The 22,320-nt window shown below is 43.2% G+C and overlaps 1 protein-coding gene and 1 long non-coding RNA gene across 2 annotated transcripts in view; one reads left to right on the top strand and one right to left on the bottom strand.

Moving 5' to 3' along the window:
- Window positions 1-1,285: 1,285 nt before the first annotated feature.
- The window catches only part of MYO3B (myosin IIIB), a 193,975-nt gene continuing 172,940 nt past the window's right edge, over window positions 1,286-22,320 (top strand). Inside the window, exons 1-5 of the mRNA XM_075284187.1 lie at window positions 1,286-1,310; window positions 4,344-4,524; window positions 6,662-6,796; window positions 18,439-18,543; window positions 20,872-20,971. Of these exons, the coding sequence (XP_075140288.1) occupies window positions 1,309-1,310; window positions 4,344-4,524; window positions 6,662-6,796; window positions 18,439-18,543; window positions 20,872-20,971 (523 nt within the window). The 5' untranslated portion in view covers window positions 1,286-1,308. The remainder of the gene's footprint in view (window positions 1,311-4,343; window positions 4,525-6,661; window positions 6,797-18,438; window positions 18,544-20,871; window positions 20,972-22,320) is intronic.
- LOC142216390 (uncharacterized) lies at window positions 1,671-21,130 on the bottom strand. Its single transcript, XR_012717343.1, has 3 exons — window positions 20,998-21,130; window positions 9,428-9,644; window positions 1,671-2,376 (listed from the first exon to the last, which is right to left on the bottom strand). It is a non-coding gene; the product is annotated as an uncharacterized LOC142216390 (long non-coding RNA).

Below are 22,320 nucleotides of genomic sequence, written 5' to 3'. Positions count from 1 at the left end.
GGCCGACTCCGGAGGTTGCTGCCGCAAGGCGGACGCTGTGGCGCTTCTTTTAGACCACCATTGTGAGGGTCGGATTATGATGTGGATTACGCACCATAATCCACCCCCTCTGTGCCCGTGTGAACTAGCCCTTATAAACCTGTACCCAAAGTACAATAGGTGGAGGCGTTAAAAATAACAAAAACTTGTACTCACCTTTTCTCACCACTTCTGGGCCTCTTTGCTGCATTCACAAATCTCTCTTGGTCCTCTTCCAGCCTCTTGGGTGATGTCATGCACCTGGGGTTACCATTGAGGCCTGTGATTGTGCCTTAGCGGTCACATGGGGCGCACCAAGCATCATTAGATTTGTGATTTTTTTTTTTATACCTCCTCTAGACCCCAGAGTGTGATCATTTCACTTCCAGTTTGCATATGACGAACCCCCTAAAGTTTATTGATTGGGAAAACATGAAACATTTGGAAAATTTAGGTCCAATTTGCTTTGATCTGAACTGTTTCGCTCACCTCACGCTACCGTTATTAATGTCCATTGCTGTCATCTGTCATCGGATGAGAGCAATGGACATGACCTGCAGCAAAGTAACGGACACAGACTGGGCCCCCTCTATCTGTGTCTGTTCCCATTGACTCCAATGTAACAACACGATGGACACTTTCTTCAATCATCTTTGTTTTGTAATGGAAGAGAAATCCCTTCATGCACCAGTTTTTGTTCCGTCATGTTTTTGTGAATGCAAAATGTAGGGGGCTCCATCTGCATCGGCCATTTACTGTCCATTGCTCTCATCCTGTGACAGATCAGAGCAACAGACATTGTGAACGTAGCCTTATACTAAATCCACCTCTGCAGCAAAATCTGCAATGAAAAAATACAGGTTAGAGAAATGAGTCTTCCTTATCAATGGACGGCCGTGGAGAGTCTCCGGACCATCCAAGCCAAGGCTGCAAGTCTGGAGTCTGTTCTTAAACAGATCTGGCATTGAAAAGACTCAATAAAAGGATCAGACTCAAGACCAATTAGTGTCACGTTAATCTTTCCTAGTAGTAAGGAGGTGGCGCTGTCACGGATTGAGCAGATTACCAGGGCGAGACTCTGTAAAGACATACAAATCTAAGTAACACATGTCTTCCTGGTCACTACTGGACGGTGGCTGAGTATCAGGAAGAGCGATGCTCTGCTGTCTAGGGAGATCCGATCGATACCGGGAACCATCTCTAACAACCAGCACAAGCTCAAGGCTTTATAGTGGGAAATGAGAAAAAATCTTTCCATAAGTAAAAGAGAAACCGCATTCCAGACCACTAATGTAAGTGACTCGATTTAATGTCATTAGGTGTCAATGGTTTCTAGGTAGCTTATAGAATGATGTAACGGGGGAGCAACGTAACGTGTTACCGGATGGACACCGCGATTCACCGCAGTGAGTGCAATGTTATCTGTATGTACCATAGTAATAGTAATAATATATATACTGGCCCAGGTGTGATGAGATGAGGCCATTCGGTGTCCAATAAATCAGAACAATGGGGCGATACAGGAACATGAAGTGTGTACTGTCCAAATATATGCAATGGATTCTGTAACCAGCAAATATGTTTTGTGATCATAAGATAAGAGATAAGATAAGATAATCCTTTAATAGTCCCACAAAGGGGAAATTTCAGTGATACAGTTTCATAGATGGTACAGTAGTATATAACAAGAGAGAAACACATAGAAGCTCATGGCAGATAGAGAAATCCTAGGAATCATAGCAACTAAAAAAGAAAGAAACACAGACACACTGTAGGATCATTTAGTTCTCTGTGTGAAGTGATGTTAATAATACAGCCCGACCGTGGTTGGAGGACACGAGGAGGGGTCACAGCATGTAGATATAACAGGCAAAAAACGTTTTTTTGAAGGTGGGGAACATATGCAGCTATCATGATAACATGTGGCAGTTCCTTTGGTAGGTGGTGAGATCTCCTGCTCACAGCTGATAGTTCGGTATCTTGCATCATCACTATTGTCCATTAACCAAAAAAAACCAAAAAAAAACAAATGTCCTTCATCACAAGCCCTCTTCCTCCTTTCTTCTTACCACTGTGTTCTACTGCCCAGAGAGGTCTTAAGCCATCCAGATAGACAGGCTGCTGCTCTCTTGCCAAGCTTCCATAAACACATGGGTAGGTGGGTGATGGTGGGTTCCCAGGCTGTAACAGAGTCCCACGTGTCCACAGTAATACGAAGAAATACCAGTCAGCTGTAGCATCTTCACACATCAGCAATAGATGCCAAGAATCATCTCCTTGAAAGAAGAAGTCCACACTTTCCTGCAGGTTTCTCCTCCAGCTTTGTCTGCCTCATGGTGACCATGTGGTTCTTAGCTCCTGGGGGGATGGTAACAGGCACATGTTCACACAGGAAAACTGTAGGTCTTGAGTCATTGTCCATGCTTTAACAATAGAAACAAAAGGAAAAAATACTCCACAGTGTCTTCCATTCGATTTATAGTTGCTAATTCATAGTGCTAGTTTGCTTAGTTAGAGGATTCTTGAAGATACAGACAGAAAGAGTGAAAAAGGAAAGATAAAGGTTGCTCCCAGCTTGGAGCTCTGTATCGAGGCAGCCACTCAGTGTGGCACCAGGAAGTAGTCATCTTCCGTACTGTAAGATATACAGGGAAGATTACTAAACCATTTCTTAGGTTTGAAACTATAAGGGTATATTCACACGCAGCAGATATCTGAATGAGGCTTGGAGGAAGCCATGTTCTTGTCTCCAAACCAACGCTATTCAGATGAATAAAACGGATCTTTAGCAGTCGAAGTGTGAATATATCCTAAGGTCGGGGCCTCACAGTAGCTAATGTCCCATGTTGCAACGTAACACCATAAAGATACATTGATATTTTTGCCATTTGACACATCACTGTGTAACCCCAGTCTAAGGGGTACAAAATAAGAGCAGACCACCCCTTTAAAGAGGACCTTTACCCACCTCAACCAATTCTAGTTCTTAGCATCTGGTAATAGCCGCTGCTCCAGTGATTCCATCACAGTTAGATTTTTCTCTGTAGCTCCTACCATTTGTAAGAACAAGTGCAGTTAGTTTTGGTACCTGATGTGCTAGTAAAGCGCTATAATATCAGGTGTCAGGCAGGGGGCATGATTTACAGCTCCAATCAGAGGCAGCCAGTGTCAGAGCTCAGAGTAACACTGTCTTGTCTGCTCCTGCCTGACACCGCCCCTAAGTAGTATATCAGGCACCAAAACTAACAGCAATGATTGCTCAGGAATGGTGGGGAATACAGAAAAAATTCCAACTGTGCCGGAATAAAGTAGAGCGACCATTAAATGATGCAATGTGCTGGACTTGGATGTGGTGAAAGGTCCTCTCTAAGCTCACGTGTTCTCCATCTGACAACCCCAAATAATACACATCACACCATAAAACGCCTGATGTGATTATTCCCACAAATAAAATGTTCACAAGTACTACAGCCCGTCGCCGTCTTTCTCTAGGGGCCACTTGTCCCCACAGTATATGCTGAAATAATGTTACAGAAGATGAAGTGAAGGAGCAGCGAGGGAGCGATGACAGATCTGCTGATATTGATTATTCAGTGGAGCGGAATCCCACATGTAACCTGCAGACAATGATGTTCTCATTACATTGATACTCCATAGAATGTGACCTTCAGGTCCCCTCATCTCCCATACAATGAGCTGCCAGTCTTACAAGAATCCCATCAAGAACCATCAGCAGTTCAGCCACTGGTTGTCAGAATATTACACAACCCTCATGAGAAACATTATACACAAAGCGTATGGGTTAAATATTACTGGGGGGAGGGGAAGTTTTGTTTATTTTTGTTGTTGTCTGTTCAAGGACGGACAACACGAAACAATGTCCAGGATAAAAGAGTTGTAGTTATCATGAGATGTATATACAGCTGAAATTATGCAACTTTATCCTTAGTGCATGGTTCCCAACATTCACGGGACCGAAAGAGGGACAGCAAATTATTCCACACCCACTTCTACTTTGACTCCGCCCATTTCCCTACCATTTAGGTTTTTACCCCCATACAGTATATAATTATACTAAATAGCAATGGGTACATCACAATATATACAGTATATATATCTTTTCAATGAATTTTCATTGGTTTCTGTTGTCTTCTGTGATAAGATATCACAGTACAGTAATTTAACCAATTGCAGAAGTTCAGCTTACCTCTGCTCCATCCATATATTACTCCATTATGTTTATTTATACAAGGGCCATATTGTATGTCCATGAGCAATACCAGTGTTATAGAACAGTGTTAACCAATGTGCAATCTGCTTTCTAGGAAGTCACTGTTTGGCCTGTTCCCTTATCCAAATATGATGGGGCTCGAGTCGCTGGCTGACCCATCGGATACCTGGGAAATTACTGATACGATAGGGAAAGGGACGTATGGAAAAGTTTATAAAGTCAGCAACAAGAAAGATGGAAGCCAGGCAGCGGTGAAGATCTTGGACCCTATCAGTGTAAGTTTTTTTATTTTTTTTTTATTTTTGCTGTTTTAGGCCAGGGACACTTGAGGCGCATTCACTGGTTAGCCGCTACAAACTTGTCATGCTAACCCGTTGGCAGCATCGTAGATGAGATTTCTCTAACTCCTTAGCATGTCACCTATTGCTTACCTGCAGATTTTAACCATCAACAATCCATACGGGTGTTTAGATTTCGGTTGGTTTTTGCCACAAAGGCTTTCAGTATAACATGCTGCCCCATCTCTATGATGGATATTCAGCAGTGTTTCCGTTCCACATGTCCTGACAACATGGTCTAAAGGTAATGTCTGTCCAGGCACTGTAAGTCGGCATAGATTCTATGCATCAGTTATCATAAATCTGCCAAAACTGGTGGTCCTGCCCACACCTTGCCCTCATCTCAACCCCTTTCAGGAACATGGCACAAGTGGTAGAAGAGAAAAAGGTTGCAAATTTTGGTGTAAAAATCCAACCTGGATCGGGAAAGTCTCTCTCTATATATAGAGCCCTTGGAGGCCCCTCCCACTAGTATGACCTGTTGTGTAAACATGATTCCGCAGGATGTCAGTGACACACATGGAGCAGCTTTACTACAGACCTGCCCCAAACTATATCCAGCACCTATTACTGATCTTACGCTTGGTTCACACCTCTGGTCAGGTTTCTGTTCTTTGGGTCCGCTTGGGGAACCCAAAAAATGGAAACCCAATCTTCATAAAAATCGGATACCCGCAGAGTCCATAGACTATAATGGAGTCCACTGGGTTTCTGTTTGAAAAAAGGCAGAAAAATGCGGTGAGCAGCGTCCTGTATGAAAGACTTTTTTCCCCACATTTTTTGAGCGGATTTATGGATGGAAACCCCCGAACATACACCAGGCACAGGTCTGAACCTAACCTTACTATTAGTATCAGGAAATAGAATACAATACAATTTACATAACATTTTATTACATTTTGTTACTAGGATATGAAAAACATACAACTGTACAGTATATTGTATGAAGATGAGATCAGATCCAGTGCTGTGTCAGATTTCAATGTTTATCCATATATATATATATATATATATATATATATATATATATATATATAGTCATTTTCAAATATATTTTGGATAGAGATGTCAACAAATTAATCTGAAATGATATCACGGTTATGTATCATTAGCCGGAGCCAAGGCCACAGAAACCTAATGCTATAATAGGGGAGGGGGGAGGGGTTGTTTTGTTTAGCTTCATTTAATTCTATGCGCTCTCTTCTTTTTAAAGAAACATTAAGTCAGTATTCATTTATCTGATAGACAGATAGATAACAGATCAATAGATAGATAATAGATATTTAGACAGACGGACAGATAATAGATAGTAAGATTAATAGAGATAGATGATAGATAATATATAGACAGATAATTAGATTTTTAGAGATAGATAGATAGATAGATAGATAGATAGATAGATAGGAGATAGATAGATAGATAGATAGATAGATAGATAGATAGATAGATAGATAGATAGGAGATAGATAGATAGATAGATAGATAGATAGATAGATAGATAGATGGATGGATAGATAGATAGATAGATAGATAGATAGATAGATAGATAGATAGATAGATAGATAGGATATAGATAGATAGGAGATAGATAGATAGATAGATAGATAGATAGATAGATAGATAGGAGATAGATAGATAGATAGATAGATAGATAGATAGGAGATAGATAGATAGATAGATAGATAGGAGATAGATAGATAGGAGATAGATAGATATGATAGATAGATAGATAGATAGATAGATAGATAGGAGATAGATAGACAGATAGATAGATAGATAGATAGATAGATAGATAGGAGATAGATAGATAGATAGATAGGAGATAGATAGATAGATAGATAGATAGATAGATAGATAGATGGATAGATAGATAGATAGGATATAGATAGATAGGAGATAGATAGATAGATAGATAGATAGATAGGAGATAGATAGATAGATAGATAGATAGATAGATAGATAGATAGGAGATAGATAGATAGATATAAGAGATAGATAGAGAAGTGAATGTAATACTGAATTTGAGATATATTGGTTAAAATGATCCCATCAATGCCCTCTGCTTTCCTCGTAGGATGTTGATGAGGAAATTGAGGCCGAGTATAATATCCTGAAATCGCTTCCAAATCACCCAAATGTTGTCATGTTTTATGGAATGTATTACAAGGCCGATCAATATTTGGGCGGACAACTGTGGCTTGTTCTAGAGGTAAGTGGTTGTAGGTTATCATGTCATACTGGGACTATTGGAATGAGTAGCTTTCCCAGTTGGTCCAAAGGTCCGCCAGAAGACAACCCAGTTTGGAGGTCTCCTTCTTATGCAATGATTCACATATAATCTATTAGATCTTACTTGTGTAAACCAGTAGAAGCCACAAATTTAATGGATTTAGAAGTGGATGTTGTACATGTTGGGTGAGAGCCGTGCCTTAATCCTTAATCTACAAGATGAGGACCTTCATGAAGGACGATGCTGCAACCACTGAACTTCTCCGGGTCCACATCTTTGTTTCTTATATCAATGTAGGCGCGAAAAAAGTGATGATGTTTATTTCGTACGTGCCGTTTTGAGATTTCTGGTGATGGCATATTTTCCAACCTCCACATTGGAGTAGATATGATGACCATAACTGTAGAGTTGATCTAGATCCTCTAGGACCTAATAGCTCGCGGAGTTACCCAGCCCCAGTGGTCATGTGACTGCCGGGTCAAAGGGGAGCCGCTTCATGATGACTCCCATAGCTATGTATACAGCACTCATTGAGCACTATGTGCACAGTGATCGGGAAGGCAGGGACGTTATGTAAATCTATACAAGTGATTTACAATTTCCATAAGGCGCTGTGGGTTATGTTGTTGCAATATTACCAGTCCTATATAAATATAATAATGTTACCTATCTCTCTGTAGGTGATTATGTAGGTGATGTAGACTTTTTCCTTATACAATGCTATGGATTGTCTTGTGGTTACCCCTGCATGTCTGGCGGTAACATTGCGTCGTCTATATAGCGGTTTTCTTTCCTTTGCTTCACTACGCAATTGATTATATATCCCTTTCACTAACCAGCTGTGAAAAGCACAACCTTAAAAGCTATTGGGATTCTTGTTAAGTCAGAGATGCTCGACATCCTCAGAAGTAATTGCTGTCACTAGCTGTACTTTTTATGGCGCTGACTTCTTTATGACCAGGAGGACCATTAGAATTTCTTAAGTGTTCCAGTTTTAGCCAGGATATCACAAATAAAACAAATCATCAGATTTATTAATAAGAGTATATACAAAGAGGCTAAATTGAAATTGCAAAGGCGTAACCAGAAGGTCCTGGGCCACAGTGCAAAGTCTGTAATGAGGTCCCTACTCTGGGACATTGAGAATACTGGTGTACTTTATGGGGCAGAGGGACCTTTGGGCTCCACAAAGGGTTCAGGGACCAGTAGCGACTTGCTACCTCTGCACTCCCTATAGCTATACCCCTGCCAAACAGTGAGAAGGAACTTAGGACCCCATTATATAACTTCAGTAGGTGTCTATATTCATTGGACAAATGGCTAATTCCTTTGGGCCTTGACACCCATCTAAACATGGTTGTGAGCCACTTATTCCCCTTTTCCAGTTGAGAAATCACAGCAAAGTGTGTATATGGAGGAGTGGTAGGGTATCAGGAGGAATCACTAATATGGCAGGTATTTAAAGGGTTATTCCCATCTTGCAAATCGTTGGTGAGATGGGCATACTGGATCCCTTTCCTGACTCCTATGGCCAGAATTGAGCAGTATTATTCTAAGCTTTCCCCATAACCCCCCTTGTGTAGTATATTACTACGAGAGTCATCAAGTCTTATATTACAGGAGAGATACCCATGTTATGAAGATTCCTGTTTCCAGATTCCTTATTGCTTAGTTTCCCATAGACCACTGGTGGCCAAATACTGTAGATCATCATCTACTGGTAGACCTTGAAGCTGGGCCAAGTAGACTTCAATGTAGGATCACCCGGGTCAACACTTCTGTCTCAAATTTTTCTCCATAGTGGTAAGTGCTGGATAAGTGTTTAATTAACGGATGACGATGAACATGTATATGTAGAGCAAGACAAATATACAATATTCCAGATGAAACCAACAACTTTTTATGGAATATACATACTCTGCATAGGAAACTTCTTATAGCGACCACATTTTTATGTTTGTTGCTGGCTCTACTTGATCTCATGTGGGCTTTGTGTTTGCCAAGCACATGGTGTGTATCCAACTTACAGTCCTAAAAGTCCTAAGACATACAGTGAAACCTCTCCAAAAGTTCACCTCATTACTCAGACCACTTTTTGGTGATGGATTTTCACGTTTCCATACTAGCCTTCTTCTTTAAGAAGACCACTCACTCCAGAAGACCACTTTTTAATGCAATTTTGGGTGGTCCTCTCAAAGAAGCTTGACTGTATATCATCTGATCTGAGCTTTTTGGTGTTTTGTTTATCCAAATCTGTTCAGCTATTCTAAAGATATAAGCCCTGGTAGTGTTTATGCAGATAGGATATACGAACCAAGTGGAACTTTGACAACAGGTTGTATAGATCTATAGATCCTTCTACTTAGCATGTTACAGTATGTATAGTACTTGGTTATATTAGACCACGTAACCTCCCGTCTCTTCCCCGATGATGGTTTATTGCTCTGTCACTGACGGTCTGTTGTTAAGTCCTTGGTGATTTAGTGACAATAAACGTTCTACTATAGATCACTAGGACTTGTACGATAGACGATTAGACCATCATTGACAATGCAGTAAACCATCACTAGGACGGATAGTTACTGTGGATTATTAAAGGTGCCCATATACCTTGGCTTGGTCAAGCAGCCTATGTGTGTTCTGAAAAGGTAGAGTGGGAATAGACTTCAGCGAGACTCTTCTCAAGACCCCAATCTTCTTCTCATCCATCACTGCTCATGACTTAGGGCTAGAAGCAAAACCGAAAGATAGAGCTGTGGCCTAGCGGGTTGGTGTCTCCTCATAGGTTGACCATATGATTAAACCTTCACACTTCAGGTCTTCAGATCTAGACAAAGAAAAGTTACAGTGAACCTCTACATTAGGCTGAAGACATCCAAACCACTGATTTTGGTTTTTAAGTGTTTGGGGGCCTTCAGACAACCTCCATAATGCCTGAAGTTGGAAGGCAGAAGGGTCGGCGTGATGGTTTTCAACATGTCAATACTTTATTTCCAATAGATTTCTGGCGATGGCATATTTTACAACCTCCACACACATTGGAATAGATATAATGAGCATGTATGTGTATGGAGAAATTTAGAGAGATATCTGTTAGCCACCACCTATCTAATATGTAGTTATATGTGTATGCCCAACATTAAACATTGGCGCCACAAACTGTATCATTGAGACAGAAAACCAGTCCAATATGGAACTTATAGATGTGTCATCTGTTACTGAACTGAGTAAGGGTGCATTCACATGGAGTAACGTGCCGCGTGACCTGGCACGTATACACCGTGTGAGATTTTGAGCGCCGTATACGCTCCCATTGATTTCAATGGGAGCCTGGATCGTATACGCTGCGTTATTTTGCGGCCGTGATTTTGCATTTCGGAAAAAACGTGATTTATTTCCGCTGCGGTTTTTCCCACAGCTAACCAGTCAGAGGACTGGTCACATGACACAGCTGAGGACCAGGAGGGAATGGATACCTCAAAAATAAAGTTACTGGTAAGAAGATTATCTTCATTAAAACCTACATCATATACTTTCCTAAGGGCCACTGAAGGAAATTTTTTAGCACGAGCGCCACGTTAAATATACATTCATTAAAATAATCTTGTTCCCGGCATGAAACACCTTGAGAATACTGTGCTCTCGCAACCCGTGAAAGTCTGTATATTTTATATGATCTGTGAGTGTTAAAATCTACAGACATTATTACTGCTATATATCTCGCTATATGTTGTTGAGCCAGATAAAGTCTGGAGAATGGGCCGGCGGTATATTAGTCTTTCTAATGGCAGGGCTCCAGTTTCCTGCTCATTGACAGTGCACCCTATGAATCATCAATCTGGCCTGACATTAAACATCTTTAAATTGCTCATTTGTTTCAGCTGATGCTAATCTCACAGGCACTTACTGTACATCAGAGCTGCTCCATTAAGTATGAACAATGGAGAAAGCAGCTGATCTCAGGACGGGGGCTCCAATCCTTCCCAAATCTCTCACTTTATTCAGCAAGGGTGAAGCTATCGCAGATCTAATCAATATGTTCACACAATAGAAGTGACAACAGATTGATTGGTAGGACCCTGGAAACAATAGCGGAACACTGCTAGATACACTTACTAATCACCCCTGCACTCCATCCACCTATAGATACACTTACTGACCGCCTGCACTCCATCCACCTATAGATACACTTACTGACCGCCTGCACTCCATCCACCTATAGATACACTTACTGACCGCCTGCACTCCATCCACCTATAGATACACTTACTGATGACCCCTGCACTCCATCCACCTATAGATACACTTACTGTTGACCCCCTGCACTCCATCCACCTATAGATACACTTACTGATGACCGCCTGCACTCCATCCACCTATAGATACACTTACTGACCGCCTGCACTCCATCCACCTATAGATACACTTACTGACCGCCTGCACTCCATCCACCTATAGATACACTTACTGACCGCCTGCACTCCATCCACCTATAGATACACTTACTGATGACCCCTGCACTCCATCCACCTATAGATACACTTACTGTTGACCCCCTGCACTCCATCCACCTATAGATACACTTACTGATGACCGCCTGCACTCCATCCACCTATAGATACACTTACTGATGACCGCCTGCACTCCATCCACCTATAGATACACTTACTGATGACCGCCTGCACTCCATCCACCTATAGATACACTTACTGATGACCGCCTGCACTCCATCCACCTATAGATACACTTACTGATGACCCCCTGCACTCCATCCATCTATAGATTAGATACACTTACTGATGACCACCTGCACTCCATCCACCTATAGATACACTTACTGATGAACCCCAGCACTCCATCCACCTATAGATACACTTACTGATGACCGCCTGCACTCCATCCACCTATAGATACACTTACTGATGACCCCCTGCACTCCATCCATCTATAGATTAGATACACTTACTGATGACCACCTGCACTCCATCCACCTATAGATACACTTACTGATGAACCCCAGCACTCCATCCACCTATAGATACACTTACTGATGACTGCCTGCACTCCAGCCACCTATAGATACACTTACTAATCACCCCTGCACTCCATCCACCTATAGATACACTTACTGATGACCCCTGCACTCCATCCACCTATAGATATACTTACTGATGACCCCCTGCACTCCATCCACCTATAGATACACTTGCTGATGACCCCTGCACTCCATCCACCTATAGATACACTTACTGATGAACCCCTGCACTCCATCCATCTATAGATTAGATACACTTACTGATGACCCCCCTGCACTCCATCCACCTATAGATACACTTACTAATCACCCCTGCACTCCATCCACCTATAGATACACTTACTGATGGCCCCTTGCACTCCATTCACCTATAGATACACTTACTAATCATTCCTGCACTCCATCCACCTATAGATACACTTACTGATGAACCCCTGCACTCCATCCACCTATAGATACACTTACTGATGACCCCTGCACTTCATCCACCTATAGATACACTTACTGATGACCCCTTGCACTCCATCCATCTATAGATTAGATACACTTACTGATGGACCCCCTGCACTCCATCCACCTATAGATACACTTACTGATGGACCCCCTGCACTCCATCCACCTATAGATACACTTACTGATGGATCCCCTGCACTCCATCCACCTATAGATACACTTACTGATGACCCCCTGCACTCCATCCACCTATAGATACACTTACTGATGACCCCCTGCACTCCATCCACCTATAGATACACTTACTGATGGATCCCCTGCACTCCATCCACCTATAGATACACTTACTGATGACCCCCTGCACTCCATCCACCTATAGATACACTTACTGATGACCCCCTGCACTCCATCCACCTATAGATACACTTACTGATGGATCCCCTGCACTCCATCCACCTATAGATACACTTACTGATGACCCCCTGCACTCCATCCACCTATAGATACACTTACTGATGACCCCCTGCACTCCATCCACCTATAGATACACTTACTGATGAACCCCTGCACTCCATCCATCTATAGATTAGATACACTTACTGATGACTGCCTGCACTCCATTCACCTATAGATACACTTACTAATCACCCCTGCACTCCATCCACCTATAGATACACTTACTGATGAACCCCTGCACTCCATCCACCTATAGATACACTTACTGATGACCCCTGCACTCCATCCACCTATAGATACACTTACTGATGACCCCCTGCACTCCATCCACCTATAGATACACTTACTAATGACCCCCCTGCACTCCATCCACCTATAGATACACTTACTAATCACCCCTGCACTCCATCCACCTATAGATACACTTACTGATGGCCCCTTGCACTCCATCCACCTATAGATACACTTACTGATGACCCCCCTGCACTCCATCCACCTATAGATACACTTACTGATGACCCCCTGCACTCCATCCACCTATAGATACACTTACTGATGACCCCCTGGACTCCATCCACCTATAGATACACTTACTGATGGACCCCCTGCACTCCATCCACCTATAGATACACTTACTAATCATTCCTGCACTCCATCCACCTATAGATACACTTACTGATGACCCCCTGGACTCCATCCACCTATAGATACACTTACTGATGGACCCCCTGCACTCCATCCACCTATAGATACACTTACTAATCACCCCTGCACTCCATCCACCTATAGATACACTTACTGATGACCCCCTGCACTCCATCCACCTATAGATACACTTACTAATCACCCCTGCACTCCATCCACCTATAGATACACTTACTGATGAACCCCTGCACTTCATCCACCTATAGATACACTTACTGATGACCCCCTGCACTCCATCCACCTATAGATACACTTACTGATGACCCCCTGCACTCCATCCACCTATAGATACACTTACTGATGAACCCCTGCACTCCATCCACCTATAGATACACTTACTGATGACCCCCTGCACTCCATCCACCTATAGATACACTTACTGATGACCCCCTGCAGTCCATCCACCTATAGATACACTTACTGATGACCCCCCTGCACTCCATCCACCTATAGATACACTTACTGATGACCCCCCTGCACTCCATCCACCTATAGCTACACTTACTAATCACCCCTGCACTCCATCCACCTATAGATACACTTACTGATGACCCCCTGCACTCCATCCACCTATTAGATACACTTACTGATCACCCCCCTGCACTCCATCCACCTATAGATACACTTACTGATGACCGCCTGCACTCCATCCACCTATAGATACACTTACTGATGAACCCCTGCACTCCATCCACCTATAGATACACTTACTAATGAACCCCTGCACTTCATCCACCTATAGATACACTTACTGATGACCCCCTGCACTCCATCCACCTATAGATACACTTACTGATGACCCCCTGCACTCCATCCACCTATAGATACACTTACTAATCATTCCTGCACTCCATCCACCTATAGATACACTTACTAATCACCCCTGCACTCCATCCACCTATAGATACACTTACTGATGGCCCCCTGCACTCCATCCACCTATAGATACACTTACTGATGAACCCCTGCACTCCATCCACCTATAGATACACTTACTGATGACCGCCTGCACTCCATCCACCTATAGATACACTTACTGATGACCCCCTGCACTCCATCCACCTATAGATACACTTACTGATGACCCCCTGCACTCCATCCACCTATAGATACACTTACTGATGACCCCCTGCACTCCATCCACCTATAGATACACTTACTAATCATTCCTGCACTCCATCCACCTATAGATACACTTACTAATCACCCCTGCACTCCATCCACCTATAGATACACTTACTGATGGCCCCCTGCACTCCATCCACCTATAGATACACTTACTGATGACCGCCTGCACTCCATCCACCTATAGATACACTTACTGATGACCCCCTGCACTCCATCCACCTATAGATACACTTACTGATGACCCCCTGCACTCCATCCACCTATAGATACACTTACTGATGACCGCCTGCACTCCATCCACCTAGATACACTTACTGATGACCGCCTGCACTCCATCCACCTATAGATACACTTACTGATGACCCCCTGCACTCCATCCACCTATAGATACATTTACTGATGACCCCCTGCACTCCATCCACCTATAGATACACTTACTGATCACCCCCCTGCACTCCATCCACCTATAGATACACTTACTGATGACCCCCTGCACTCCATCCACCTATAGATACACTTACTGATGGACGCCCTGCACTCCATCCACCTATAGATACACTTACTGATGGACCCCCTGCACTCCATCCACCTATAGATACACTTACTGATGACCCCCTGCACTCCATCCACCTATAGATACACTTACTGATGGACGCCCTGCACTCCATCCACCTATAGATACACTTACTTATCACTTCCTGCTATCGATCCACTTACAGATAATCTGAATTTGGGGTTTCCCTCTGATACTAACCAGGGGCTGTTCCAATAGAATATCATACTCATAGTGTTTGTCCCTCATCTTCCATACTGTAAAGAAGTTTGATGTAAAGTATCAGAATCCTTTATTTCAAGTGTAACTAAACTTTCAACCAACTTGTGATATTCTGCTAGTATTTGTTTCAATAATAAATTTGTAATTTACTTTATTAACACATTTTGGCTCCTTTATGTGAAATCCTATACTTATTTATTCTCTCCCTTATAATGCTATTGAGAGCTGGATTCTATATACTGCTTTTACTTGTTGTATTGAGGGGCAGCCTCTTGTATAAGGCAGGGACGCTAAGGTTGGAGGGAAAGGGGGGTCATTTCAAAACGTCATATACTGTACCTGGCATTATAAAACCAAGTGTCTAATACTGGGTCTAATACAAGATCTGACTTGTTGTATTCCAACTCTGTCGGGTATCTATTCCCCTTACTCACCACACATCTGACCCTGGAAAAAGGGGAACTCTGCCTCCCTATTCCCTTTCCAACTCCCCAATCACCTGGGCTAAACAGGAGTGAAGCCACAGTCTACAATCACATTTCCACAGAAATAGCTACCACCACCCCCCTCTTTATGGTAGGCCAGGCACACCATTTCCCACATTGCAAAGACATAGGGAATGACGATTGTTAGCCCTATACGGGGCAGTGATTGACAATAAGGCGCTGCGGAATATGTTGGCGCTATACAAGTAAGCAAATAAATAATCTCCATTTAGTGGCATTTGTCAGGGCACAAAATAGAAGATATACAATAAGATATTTCACATTGGAGTTTATGGCATGTTAAATCTAAATCCATCTATTCTGGTCATCAATCAGGTCAAGGTCAGGGAGCGCCTGCTAGTAAAGGGGGGCGCTAATGGGCAAAGAGGAGAAGAATATTAGAAGAATAATAGAATATCATTTCTGATATAAAGACTTGCATGTCAATGTCTAATTTCACCATGGAATTAGAAAACATGCAAAGACATCAACAAGAAAGCCTCAGAGACAGGAAAAGGATGGTTTGCAAGCTAATGTTGTGGGTAAAAACACATTCACCAGGGCCCTAATTCCTGCTTTTTATCACCTCCTTTGATGTATGGCCGTGCACTAATGGAAACTGCTTGCAAGAAGCAGTGCTATTCTGGATCAGGATGTTTCATCTCAGCTGCTGGCAGAGCATACCATCAAGTATAAGTATAGAGATATGGCTACTGTCTATTTTATATTGCCTGCCAGTGAATGCAGCCATGCAGTAAACGCCTCAAATGACTGTAATTTGTTGCCTCATTGTTATCAAGTACATCAATCTTCTCCTGCCTGGCACTTTCGTCATAGAGAGCGAAGGCTTCTATAAACGGCACAGCCTCATGTGTTTTCTAATGCACGTGGCGGGTTGTGTTCTTCCAATATCCCCTCCTATGGTTTAGATTTTTTATACCTTAATACGTATTCGGTTGTAGGGGCTTTACACGTGTCTGGAATCCCCTGTGTCCTGACATCAACGATATTATAGTCCAAAATAGTGTGTAGATTAAGACCCCATTCACGTGACCAAGTGTGCTATCCAAGGAGGGGACGGTTTGGCAGCAGAATACAATCGGGTGAGGCCTGGTTCACATCTGCGTTCAGTATTCTGTTTGGGGAGTTCGCTTGGGGAACCCCTGAACGGAATACCGAACGCATTGACAAGCCGTGAGCTTTATGAAGGCACACAGACCCCATAGACTATAATGGGGTCCATGTGTTTTCCGCACGGTGTCCACAAGAGTCATGCAGAAAGGAAAGTAGTTCATGAAGTTCTTTTCTCTCCGCATGTTCCAGGTGGAAATCGTGCAGAAAACATATGGATCTTAAGACCAGATTCCAGAATAGGACAGAACAAATATGAGACCCCAAGATAAATGCAGACCCCCAGACGACACCTCAGAACAAATACAGACCCCAGAATAAATACAACTCATTGCATTGTAAAGGCTAAAAGCTGTAGATGAAAGCGGCAGCAATAACTGACATTCTCCGGGTTCTAGTTGCAGCCTCTCATCCACAATGCTGCTCTTGTACATTGCAGCGGGTTATACCCGGTTCACACATGCTGATGTGTTGCGTTGGTAAGGGTCCGCATGAGGACCCCTAAGGACGGAACACGAGCGCAACTGCAAGCGCTTTGCAGTTCAAGCGCACCCATAGACTATAATGGGGTCCGTAGGCTTTCCGCAAATCGTTCGTGCGGGCAGTGCACGGCAAGCCCACGGAACCCATTATAGTCTGTGAGGCCTGTGCACTTGAACTGCAAAGCGATTGCAGTTGCGCTTGTATTCCATCTGGGAGGGTCTTCATGCGGACCCTTTGCGGACGGAACACATCAGCATGTGTGAACCAGCCCTTAGAGTCCACGAATTCAGAACTGGTTGCTTCCAGTTTGCATCTGTGTCCCAAGACGGACTGATGCTGTTCAGTTAGTGCTGACCCAATCATAGTAGGTAGTATGGTGGCCCCCAATTGTTCATACATTTCCAGGAGGGATAACAGAGGACAGGCACAACTCAGAGGTATGAGAATTCATTATTCGGAGTTGTTATTTGATAGGGAACTTTAGGGGGTCTGTATATGATTATCAACCCCCATGGACCTGTGTGCTGATGTCCAAGATTGTCTAGGACTCTCTATAAACTCAGAGAAGATAGAAGTAGCTGCTGCTTTGGTTTATGGTCCCAGCTAAACAACATAATGTGTCCTGTGGCCCCAAATTATCAAAATGTGTCCCTTATCTTTTTAGGGATGAGGTCGGGCGGGATCCTTAATATTTGGAGGGGGTTCTAGAATTGTCTGATATTCTCACTGTATATTTCCCCAATGTGGGAATATTAAAGGATTATCTTATCTTATAGTATATGTAATATTTCTATACGTTCTAGTGTAGTAGACCAGAGGACTGTCAGTGGGCCCTATATTAATCTCAGGGGTAATACACTCATTTTATGGGTATAATTCCTCTTTAAGCTGCGTACTGAACTGTATCACTGTCAATGACTTGTAACAGATGGTAAATGAAATAGTAATGTGTTTTCTCCGCGTCCTGCAGCTGTGCAATGGAGGATCTGTCACAGACCTGGTGAAGAGCATACTCAAGTGTGGGCAGCGTCTGGACGAGGCCATCATATCCTATATCCTATATGGAGCATTACTGGTAAAAAAAAAATATGTTATTTTTCGCAGCTAAGGGAGCGTTCACACTACCGTCGGTGTCCGACATGTAGTGTCCGCTCCTAGTGTCCGCTCAAAATCTGTCACGGACATTAGGAGCGGACACTAGCTGTGTCCGTGACACCTGTCATTCACTTGAATGGGCATCGGGTGCGTTCTTTTGCACTCCGTGCCCGTCCTTTCCTGTCCACAAGAGAAGATGTCCGACTTCTCATGCGGACAGAGGAACCCTGCATGCAGGGTTTTTCTGTCCGCTTGAGAAGTCGGACATCTTCTCTTGCGGACAGGGAAGGACGGGCACGGAGTGCAAAAGAACGCACCCAATGCCCATTCAAGTGAATGACAGGTGTCACGGACACAGCTAGTGTCCGCTCCTAGTGTCCGTGACAGATTTTGAGCGGACACTAGGAGCGGACACTACATGTCGGACACCGACGGTAGTGTGAACACCCCCTAACCACGAGTTCAGAATTTTGATTTCTTTACATAGGACTGCATAAAAGCAAAATGTGTTACCTTCTCTTGTTGAGATCACAATGAATTAGTGACATATCCCCAAATAGTAAACTGGCTTCTATACAATTACGAAAATATGACTGCCTTCTTCCAAACAGCGTCACACCTATCCCTGGGTTTTGGATGGTATTGCAGCTTAGCCCCATTCACTTCAATGGACATGGACGTGTGTGGCACTGTTTCTGGAAGTAGCAGCCATATTTTTTTGATCCGGAAATGATCTGGTTTGGAAATCCCATTGCTAAATGTCCTATTGTACTCTTGAGGATCTATGTTGTGTATAGACATATATCAGCTTACCCCCTCTAAGTCTATGGCCCCAAGTAGCTAATCTCACAAAAAATAAATAAAAAGAACTGTAGCAATAACGAATTTTGTTTTTCGTCTCTGTATTTTTCCCCTATTAAACATAGAAAACGCTTGAGATGCCGCAGCTAGGTTAAACATGGCCAGGACTTAGCCTAAAGTGGTTTTCCAAGAGTTAAATATTGATGAAGCATTCTTAGAATTGGTCATCAATTTATGATTTGTGGGTTCTGACATCTGGGACCCTTACAGATCAGCCGTTTGAAGAGACTGTAGCTTACAGGTGACCTCTTTACTGAATACCTAGCACAGTGTCATACATTGCATAAGGACCATGTTTGGTATTTCAGCTCAGTCCCATTCACTTGGATGGGACTGAGTTGCAAACAAACCACATGAAGTGGCCTGTGAAGTGGGCTGCTGCTTAGAGCAGCTGATCTGTGGGAGTCTTGAATATTGGACTCCCGCCGATCAGATATTGATGACCTATTCTAAGGTTAGGTCATCGGTACTTAACTCTCAGAAAATCCCTTAAAGGGTCGTGCTATTATGGACACTTATGCCCTGTCCACAGAAGAGTGAATAAGTGTCCAATTGTTGGGGTCCCAACTGATCAGGATAATGGGGGATGGAGAGTCCCCCTAAATCCTCCTTGTGATTGGAGCACCAGTGCACCCACGCCGCATTCACTTCTATGCAGTTGTCTCCGGGAATAGAATATAATGGAGCGCCTCTCATGTCAGCGCACAAGGAGGTCTTAGGGGGACTTTCAGTCCTCTGTCCTCCTGATCAACGGGGAGCCTGGAATTCAGGGCTCCAGCACTTGGACACTTGGATAGAAATGTCCGTAACAACATAACCCCTTTAAGTGCCCATACACACAAACATAGATGTTTAAGTATATTGTGGATAGTATACAGACACATTCATTTCTATGGCCCTATACACGTCCATAGATATTATTGATCAGTGTCCGGGCTGTAGAAACTATCCGCACATTATGGATTTGTCCATATTTGTGGCACAGACTCGCATATACAAGTGTAAGGGATCTGTAATTGCGGGCGACATACTATTGCAATGCAGACATGATTGCAGATCAGTCACTAGGGTCGCGTGCCTGTAGCTTTAATTGTAATCTCTGCCCCATCGTCACTGCTGTGGATCTGTAAATTCCTGGCCAGTGTCTTGACATCCACATATTCCTCAGGCCTGAGCAGATGTGAATTGTATCTCTAGCACTGCTGGGATTTGTAGTTGTATAATAGCCGGAGAGCCACAGGTTGTCTGCCTGCAATCTATCCCTATTACTCATCTTTTGCTAGTAGTCAGTCCTAGGATGCCTGCTGTGTTGTCAGGGGGAAGGGGGAGCAGCTGTTCTGCTGGACAGCTGTTCCTGCAGCCCCATTGCAGAGATATCATTAAGATCCTAATAGCAGAGTAATTATTTTTAGGCAGGGGAGTAATTCTTTTCTGTTTTGTTATTCAGGGTCTCCAACATTTGCACAATAATAGAATCATCCATCGTGACGTGAAAGGGAACAATATACTCCTGACAACAGAAGGGGGAGTCAAGCTGGTTGACTTTGGTAATCATTGCTTGCTATGTACTTACGTCCTGTATCGCCTACCCCGTCTCCTCAATTTGCTGTCTGCTTGGAGCTTGGAGACACGCCACAGGTTTTAGTGATAACGTTCAGCAGGAACCCTTGGATACTTTGGGTTTAACAGATGGATCTCCCTCTGAGTTGCTGTCACATAATCTGTTTTGGGTGGCTGGAAACGCGCTAGTTTTTAGCTCAGGCATTTTATTTACCAAGTCGCTGGCAATCTGCTTGTGTCTATTCCTGGGCCGCCTCGCTCTCATTGAAATTCAATATTCCATCTTTTGCATATGAAAAGAAATTGCTCATTCCTCACAAATGGTGTTAATAGCCTGAAGCTCATCTATTCCCTTTGAGCAGAAGGTAAAGTGGTCCTATGGGTGTGCAAACCGCCAGATCTATATAATTTGTGATTATTGCCGTTGATGTAAGCCTGATTGAAATGAAGGCGCAAACAAAGGAAAGGAACAGAGAGCAAAACGGCAGACAAGAGCCCGGGAAGAAGAGGCAGATTTCCATAGATTATTTACCGCACAAGCGAATGTCAGAAGAGGACACCATGTTCCTCCTCTGCTTCATGTGGCTGCCAACACAAATTAAAGGCTTTATTTGACTTAAGTACCCAATAAAAATTAAATGAGGTCTCCAATTCTTATTTATAGATCATTAATAACAAATAATGCCCAGGACCCCCACAGATCAGCTTTGTAAAGAGACTGGTTACGCACCGTGACCTCTTTACTGAATACCAACCACAGCGCCGTACAATGCATATGGGTGTGCTTGGTATTTCAGCTCAGCCCCATTCACTTGAAAGGGACTGAACTGCACACAGGCCATATGATGTGAAAGTGGTGTTCATCTGAGCACCTAAACTCAGCAGCTAAACCGTTGGGGGGTCTCGGGTATTGGACCTCATTGATCAGATATTGTTGACCTGTCCATCAATATGTAACTAGAGATGAGCGAACAGTGTTCTATCGAACACATGTTCGATCGGATATCAGGGTGTTCGCCATGTTCGAATCGAATCGAACACCACGTGGTAAAGTGCGCCAAAATTCGATTCCCCTCCCACCTTCCCTGGCGCCTTTTTTGCACCAATAACAGCGCAGGGGAGGTGGGACAGGAACTACGACACTGGGGGCATTGAAAAAAATTGGAAAAAGTCATTGGCTGCCGAAATCAGGTGACCTCCATTTTAGACGAATAGTGGATTTCAAATCCGGGTCATATGAGAATGTGAACTTTGTGACTATGAGACAGGGATAGCTGTACAGGCAGGGATAGCTAGGGATAACCTTTATTTAGGGGGGAATGTTATTAAAAATAAC

This window comes from Leptodactylus fuscus, chromosome 8 (genome assembly GCF_031893055.1).
Source record: "Leptodactylus fuscus isolate aLepFus1 chromosome 8, aLepFus1.hap2, whole genome shotgun sequence".
Lineage (NCBI taxonomy): Eukaryota > Metazoa > Chordata > Amphibia > Anura > Leptodactylidae > Leptodactylus > Leptodactylus fuscus.
This window is presented reverse-complemented; position numbering and strand designations above follow the sequence as displayed.